Here is a 9,051-nt window from a genome sequence, read left to right on the forward strand (position 1 = left end):
CTATCATTATCATAATCATAATCAGAATAATAACAATAATAATTATTATTATCATTATGATTATCATTATTTTCATACAGTCACAAAATTTACCGTCCCTCCGGCAAAATTTAGCAGTGGGAAGTCAACGGAGTATGTCTTTAGAACTTGATATTTGTTCACTAAAGCGAAGTGGTTTCAAATGCCTGAACCTGAAAGAGGAAAGTAATATTGCTAGTTACTTGTGTTTTAATTGTCGGAAAGATTTCAAAAGTGGTCCATGATAATTGAAGATCATAAGACCGCTACACTCATTTATATTAAAATCATATGAATGTTCAGTTACAAATTTCATTCACTAGCATCATATTTCATAGCTCAGCAAGACTTCTCAAATAAGCTTAGGTTTTGATAAAGCGACGCCTGCCTGCCTAGAATTATTTGATTTTCTAAACATTTTTATGCATATAGTGTCATATTTACTGTTTTCCATGGTATATATACACAATTACTAATATTACTTTTTTTATTATTATTACTATTATTATTGTTGTTTTTGTTGTTTTTGCTTACTGTTATTCTTAATATCATCATCAATATCATTATTATTATCATTATTACTATTCTTTTTTTATTTTATCATAAGTATTATTACAATTATCATGATTATTATTTTCATAGTTAATATAATTATCATTAGCATCATTATTGTCATTATCATGTTATTATCCTCATTATCATTTACATTATTATTGTTATTGTTGTTGTTGTTACTATTGCGGTTATTGTTATTACTATTATCATTATTATTATCGTCATCACTTTTATAATGATAATTATAATAATAATGATAATGATAATGATAATAATAACAATACTTATTACCATTATCAATATTATTATGATTATTATTATTATTATCATTATTGTTATTATTATCATTATTATTATTATTATCATTATTATTATTATTATTATTATTATTATTATTATATTTGTTGTAACTGTTATTATTTCTATTATCATTACTATTACTATTATTATTATTGTTATCAGAATCATTATTATTATTATTATTATTATTATTATTATTATTATTATCAATTATAGTAGTAGTAGAAGTATTAGTGTTAGTATTATTTTCATTATTATTATTATTATTATCATCATTGTTATTATTAGTAGCATTGTTATCACTATTATTATCGTTATCATTATTATCATTATTATTATTATTGTTATCATTATTATAAGAATTATAATAATTATCATTATTATTATTATTGTTATCATTATTATAAGAATTATAATAATTATCATTATTATTATTATTATACTTGCTGTAATTATTATTATTTTTATTATTACTTTTGCTACTATGATTATCACCATTATCATAATTTTTTTTATTATTATTATTATTACTATTATTATTATTATTATTATTATTATTATTATTATTATTATTATTATTATTATCATTATTATTATTACTATTATTATTATCATTATTAGTAGTATTGTTATCATTAATATTATTTTTATTATCATATAATATCTTTTATTATTATTATCTCTATTATTATTATTATTATTATTATTATTACTATTATTATCATTATTATTATTATTATTATTATTATTACTCTTACTATTATTATTATTATTATTGTTATTATTATTATTATCATCATTATTATTATCCTTCTTAGCGTCAGCATTCTTCTTTTTCTTCTTCTTCTTCTTATTATTATTACTACTACTTATTACTTATTATTATCACTCTTATTGCTATTACTATTATTGTCATTAATAGTAGTAGTATAATTATCCTCATATTATTGATTTAATCATTGTCATCCTTTTTATCATCGTTGTTGTTAATAGCATCATTATGATCATTATCATTATTGTTACATTTATCATTATTATCATTATTATCATCATTATCTTGATTATCATGATTATTATTATTACTGTTATTGTTATGATGATAATGGTGGTGATTGTTATCATTATTATCATTATTATTATCATTATTATCATTGTTATTATTGATGTTGTTGTTGTTGTTATTATTATAATTATTACTAATTATCATTATTGTCCTTACTATAATTATTATCATTACTATTATTTTCATTATCATTCTTCTTCTTCTTCTTCTTCTTCTTCTTCTTCTTCTTCTTCTTCTTCTTCTTCTTCTTCTTCTTCTTATTGTTATTATAGTAATTGATGATATTAATAATGATAATGATGATAATAATGATAATGATAATGATCCCAATGATTATAATGATAACATTAGCAAAAATAATAATAATAGTGATAATAATTATAATCCTAATGACAATGATAAAAATATCATTATCATTATTATTGCTGTTTTTATGATTAATGTTTTTATTATAATTACTGTTATTATTATTATCATCATTATTATTATTGTTATTATTGTTATCATTACTGTTATCATGATTATTATTGTTATTATTATTATTATTATTATTATTATTATTATTATTATTATTATTATTATTATTATTATCATTATTATTATTATGATCATAATTATTATTATGACTATTATTATAATCATTATTACCATTATTATTATCTCCATCGTCAACATCATTATCATTATCGTTATTATTATTACTATTGCTGTAATCATTATTATTTTTTTATTAGCATTATTATTAGTATCATTATTATTGTTTTTATTATTATTGGTATTATTAACATTATTATTATTATTATTATTATTATCATTATTATTATTATTATTATTATTATTATTATTAGTATTATTATCATTATTATTATTATTGTTATTATTATTATTATTGTTATTATCATAATAATAATAATAATAATAATAATAATAATAATAATAATGAAAATAATAATAAGGATAATAATAATAATAATAATAATAATAATAATAATAATAATAATAATAACAATAATGATAATAATAACAATAATGATAAAGATAATTACAATAATGATAATGATAATAATGGTAATAACAATAATGATAGTAAAAACAATAATCATAAAAACATCAATAATAATGATAATGATTATTATTATCATTATTATTATTAAAATTATTATTATTATCATCATTATTATCATTACCATTATAATCATCATCATCATCACCATCATTATCATTATCGTTCTTAATATTACTGTTTCTGTTATTATTATCAATATTGATTATATTATCAGCATTATTGTTATTATTACATTACTTTATTATTATTATCATTATTATTATTATTATTGTTATTATTTGTATCATTATAATCATTATTGTTATTATTGTTATTATTATTATTATTATTATTATTATTATTATTATTATTATTATTATTATCATTATTATTATTATTTTCATTATCATTATCATTATTATTATTGTTATTATTATTGTTATTTTTATTATTATCATTGTTATTATCATCATCATTATTTTTATTATCATTATTATAATTACTGTTATTATCACTATTATTAATATTAATTATGTTATCATTATCATTATAATTATCATTCTTATTAATACTATTGTCATTATCATTACAATAATAATGATAATAATAATGGTAATAATAATAATTATAATAATAATAATAATAATAATAATAATAATAATAATAATGATAATAATGATAATAATGATAATAATAATAATTATAACAATAATAACAACCTATTTTACGTGCTCTTTTTTTTCGTTATTGCTTTTAATTAATCAAGAGACAATTAACGGCCACATGTAATTACTTTACAAAGAAAATCGGGTAAGTTTAAGAAAAAAAAAAAAAAAAAACACGCGAAAAGGCATGTTTTTTTTTTCGTATTTTTATCTTTTTTATTTAATTATCTTTTAGGATGTCTAGATGTGTGGATATCGCTATTTTCTTCATATGCTTCTGGTTTTGTTTCTGTCTGTCTATCTGTTTGTCTGCTTTCTCTTTCTCTCTCTCTCTCTCTCTCTCTCTCTCTCTCTCTCTCTCTCTCTCTCTCTCTCTCTCTCTCTCTTTCTCCCTCTCTCTCCCTCTTTCTCCCTCTTTCTCTTTTTCTAGCTACCCTCCCCCCCCCCCCCCCCCCCCTCTCTCTCTCTCTCTCTCTCTCTCTCTCTCTCTCTCTCTCTCTCTCTCTCCTTCTTTCTCTCTCTCTCTCTCCTTCTTTCTCTTTCTCCATCTACCCTCCCCCCTCTCTCTTTCTCTCTTCCTCCCCCCTCTCTCTTTCTCTCTCTTTTCTCTCACCATCTTTCTCCGTTCCTTCCCCTCTTTCGCTCTTCCTCCCCCTCTTTCTCTCTTCCTCCCCCCTCTCTCTCTTTCTCTCTCTTTTTTCTCCCCCTCTTTCTCTCTTCCTTCCCCCTCTCTCTTTCTCTCTCTTTTTTTATCATCCTCTTTCTCTCTTCCTCCCCCTCTCTCTCTTTCTCTCTCTCTTTATCTCACCCTCTTTCTCTTTTCCTCTCCCACTCTTTCTTTGTCTCTCTTTTCTCTCACCCTCTTTCTCTCTTCCTGCCCCTCTCTCTCTTTCTCTCTCTTTTTCTCTCACCATCTTTCTCTCTTCCTCCCCCTCTCTCTCTTTCTCTCTCTTTTTTATCCCCCTCTTTCTCTCTTCCTCCCCCTCTCTCTCGTTCTCTCTCTTTTTTCTCACCCTCTTTCTCTCTTCCTCTCTCCCTCTCTCTTTCTCTCTCTTTTCTCTTACCCTCTTTCTCTCTTCCTCCCCCCCTCTCTCTTTCTCTCTCATTTCTCTCACCCTCTTTCTCTCTTCCTCCCCCCCTCTCTCTTTCTCTCTCTTTTCTCTCACCCTCTTTCTCTCTTCCTCCCTCCCTCTCTCTTTCTCTCTCTTTTCTCTCACCCTCTTTCTCTCTTCCTCCCCTCCCTCTCTCTTTCTCTCTCTTTTCTCTCACCCTCTTTCTCTCTTTCGCTCCTCATCCCTTTTCACACCCATCTTGCTCTCCTTCCCTCCGCTTCTGCCCCTGCCTGGCTCTCTGCCCCTTCGCTTCCTCTTACCTCCTCGCTCACCCTTGCTGGCACCCTTAGCACGCGCCCGGGAGGAGCTAGGGTGATGCGGCTCTACGTGACTCACAGTCAGGTCCTTACGCAATAACGTAAGCATAAGGCATATATTCAAAGATGTTGCCACGCGTGTCTGTAAAGGTCGGCCTGGGTCTTTATTCCGGAAGTCTATTTGTGGGTTAGAATGAAATTTTGAGAAAAGTTCTATATCCTTTCTAAAACTCTTGATTTTGTTTTATTTGTTAATTTACATGTTTGTCTGTATATTTAGTTTTTTTTTTTTCAACATCCCCTTTCTGTTAATTTTGGCAACGGGAGACCTGCAGCCCAAATAGAAGAGAAAAAGGAGAGTAAGACAACCTCGCACAAGGTCGCAAATTTTGCTTCTCCTTGTCCGGAAAAAAAAATCGCGCGAAAGTATTTCATCCCCAAAAGAGCCATTTCATGCCTACTAAAACAGCATAGATAAAAGGAACAATTAAGATAGCATCTCCATGAAGATCGGCGAGGGAGGGAAGCAGAGGTTACGAATGTATGGCAAACGGGGATGTTGGCAGGCCTGGTGCGAGTCAGGCCTTGGCAAGCGGCCACCGACGCCGGGCAGGTGGCATTCAGACCTCAAGAATACCACCACCTGAACCTATCGTGTATAGGTATCATTAAATCGCTGTGATGAAAAGGGAGGAAACAACTAGAAGGCTTTTTTCTCTTCGATCTCTCTTCGATGTAATATTTCAAAAAAGGAAGATGGAACCAGAGAGATTTCATATTGGTCGGGTCGAGGTCAGTTGAACACACACACACACACACACACACACACACACACACACACACACACGCACACACACACACACACACACACACACACACACACACAAACAAATAAACGCACACGCACACAAAAGACAAGAGCAAAAGCCTCTATATAATCCGCACAATGGCAGCCATCGCAGTCATAAATACCCGCTATCTTCTCCGGCACGTGCATGGCAGATATTGGCGCCGGAGCCGAGGGCCGCGATGCCCTACCTGTCTCCGCCCATCGAAAATGATGCCACCTGCCCGCCCCTCCGCCCTTCGTTCCGCCCGCACGCCCACTCATTTCCTTGGCCGTCAGCATGCCCGCCCTCCCTCCTGCTCGCCCTCCTCTCCAGCTGCCCGCATGCCCGCCCTCTTCTGCGGCCGTCCGCAAGCGGGGCTGGTTGCCAGGCACTGGGTAGATGGGCACACAACGCTGGCTGTGGCACCAGTAGTGGCGAGTGTGTGAGTGCGTGCGGAAGGTGGCACCCTGGCGCCGTCTGTTCTCTCCTCCTCCTCCTCTTCAGAACCACCACTCACGCAGCGCGCGCAACTCTCAGCTGCAAGGTGAGTGACGCCAGGACCTCCTGGCGCTCCGGGAGGGGCCCTGCGACGCCTTCCTCGGGGCTAGGCCGCCCTTCGCCGGCGCCTTGGCCTCTGCGGAGGCGCCGGAGGTCAAGCGAGCAGGCTGCAGCCGTAGTGCGAGAGGGAGGCCGGCCGGGCCTTCGGGCGAAGACGAGTGCGTGGAAGAGAGCGTTGCTCCACCTGCTCTGAGCGCTAGATCTGAGGGCTTAGTGGGGAACGGCGGAAAGGATTGCGAATGGGAGGGATATGACTGCTGGTTTCATATTGGCCGGATGAGGTCAACTAAACGCGCAAACACCCGTATACAAAAGACAAACCCAAATCAATCCCTTTCATTTCACATAGACTCAATTTTTTTTTTTTTAAGTTACGTAATTACCGCACGACACACACAAAGAGGACGAAAAAAAAAAAAAACGCCAGCGACCGATCGCCGCAGGTTACTAAGCACTTTCCCGCGGCTGGCATCCTACTCATTTTAGGATCGCGAACACAAGACCAAGTAATTCGGGAAGTTGTTGGCTCGAAGAGGAGAGTCTGAGAGGCTTAGGGGAAGGCCATGTGCGTGTGTGTGCGTGTGTACGTGTGTGCGTATGTCTCGTGAGTGTGAGAGAGCGAAAGGGGAAAACGTACTTCTGTGGGTGCATAGGGATTAGGGGCAAAGGGGAGCGCGCGGGGGGAGAGGGCAGGTGAGGGAGCCGGCACGTCTTGGCACTCGACCAGGTGAAGGGAGGGAGGGAGGGAGAGTGGAATGAAGGGAAGAGGGGGCAAGGAAAAGGGAAAGAAAGGGAAACGGGAGGGAGGGAGAAACCTAGGGTGGAAAGAGAAGGGAATAGAAGGGAAGAAAGTAAACGGAAAGAGAGGGAAGAGAGAACAGGGAACGGAAAAGGAGTGAGTAGAGAGACCGGAATGGGGGGAGAGACGGAGGCAAAGAGAAGCTGAAATAACTCCCCTCGATCCGGCGTGACCTTGACCCGCTCAGCCAGAACATTCGAGAATAACATGACTATGAGGTATTCCCACGGTACAGAATGGCACGAAAACTTTCGGGACTCATCCAGAAACTTTCTATTCACCCTTTCCATTCCCATTCCCATTCCCATGAGACTTCATTCCCGGCATCCTTAAATGTTCCCGGAAGACTCACAGAAATCCCACAGCGGGAAAGACTTTCAAAACTTCGAGTAAATGGCATACGTACTGATGCCTCCCCGAAGGAAATGAAACTCAGCATATGGGCAGCATAAAGAGGCTGGTGATGCCTGTCCGCTTTTAGCACCGCACATTTATAAAAAAGGGCGGTTGAATCCAAAGGCTGAACTCGCGAACGGGGTAAGGGGAGAAAATAGAAACGAAGAGGTGCACAGGAAATCATCTGCAATTTTATTTACGTAAATGGCCGACAGGGGAGAGACAGAGAGGGAGGAGTACTCACACGTCTGAATGAAAAGGATTTTTATTTTTTTGTGGTTGTGGGAAAGGGTTTCTGGAATTCATTACTCTGTTCGGGGAAATATTTAACACACCCTTGGTATAGACATGTTTTGTTCGAAATAGGTTCGTATTTGCAGTGATATATTTACAGGGGAGGGCGTACCTATAACAATATAAACGCTTGCACAAACTGATTGATTTTGCATTAAGGATATTGTTAAGTTTTAGATATGGATTAATACACTTATTTCAAGGAATTGTGTTGGTTAATCATGCTATTGCTATTTTGTATATCATGATGAATTATCATCAGAAATTATGTGTTTTCCCTAGGCATGTAATACATATAATGTCTCACTTTCTTTCACTCACTCCGTTCCTCCCTCCCTCACTCCCTCCCTCCCTCCCTCTCTCCCTCCTCCTCCCCTCCCTCTCCCTCTCTCTCTCTCTCTCCCTCTCTCCCCTCTCTCATTTTCTCCTTCTCTCCTTCCCTCCCTCCCTCTCTCCTTCCTTCCTCCCCCCCTTTCTCCCTCTGCCTCCCCATCTCTCTCTTTACCCCCCACCACAACCAAAAAAGAAAAAAAGAAGAAAAAAATAATCCTCTCTCTGTCCCACATCTTCCAAATAACCCCATCAAGCCGACCTTTTCATCTCCTCCTTTGACCTAGCTTTATCGCCGGAGTCTCATCTCGTTTCCCTCTCTCTCCCTGCACAGCTCCTGAAGGTCACGGACGTCACGTGACCCTTCAAGATGTCGCCGGGAATCTTCAGATCCGCCTTGGTGACGGGAGTGCTGCTCGCCGCGTCTCTCCTGGTGCTGTACCCCGTCTGCGGTGAGTGTGACCTGCCTTGCGCTTCGTTTTTTCGTTCGTTTTTTTTCGGAATTTTAGGTCTGCTGTTTATTTTATTTATTTTTTTTTTTTTTGTCTTGCTCTTGGTGTTTCTGCTTTCGGACTTCTCTCGTTTTTTCCGTCCGTTTTTTTTTTCGGAATTTTAGGTCTGTTCGTTTTTTTTTTTTTTTCGCTTTTGGTGTATTTCTGTTTCGGCGTTTGTTGATTTCTTTGTATTTCGTTTCAGTGTATTTATTTCTTAATTTAAGGTTACCTTGATAAAAAAAAATCTACGAAAGAAATTTGTATTGGATATAAATCCTAAATAATATGACTGATTCCGATTTCGTTCACGTTTTTTTTCTTTCCTTTTAACAGAC

General features: G+C 34.9%; 1 protein-coding gene across 2 annotated transcripts in view; it reads left to right on the forward strand.

The window, feature by feature from the left end:
* Positions 1 to 6,232: 6,232 nt before the first annotated feature.
* Positions 6,233 to 9,051, forward strand: part of LOC125039186 (predicted GPI-anchored protein 58) — a 25,648-nt gene continuing 22,829 nt past the window's right edge. For both annotated transcript variants that reach the window (XM_047632968.1, XM_047632976.1), the window contains exons 1-2: positions 6,233 to 6,389; positions 8,557 to 8,674. In XM_047632968.1, the coding sequence (XP_047488924.1) occupies positions 8,593 to 8,674 (82 nt within the window). In that variant the 5' untranslated portion in view covers positions 6,233 to 6,389; positions 8,557 to 8,592. The remainder of the gene's footprint in view (positions 6,390 to 8,556; positions 8,675 to 9,051) is intronic.

This window comes from Penaeus chinensis, chromosome 3 (assembly GCF_019202785.1).
Source record: "Penaeus chinensis breed Huanghai No. 1 chromosome 3, ASM1920278v2, whole genome shotgun sequence".
NCBI classification, from domain to species: domain Eukaryota; kingdom Metazoa; phylum Arthropoda; class Malacostraca; order Decapoda; family Penaeidae; genus Penaeus; species Penaeus chinensis.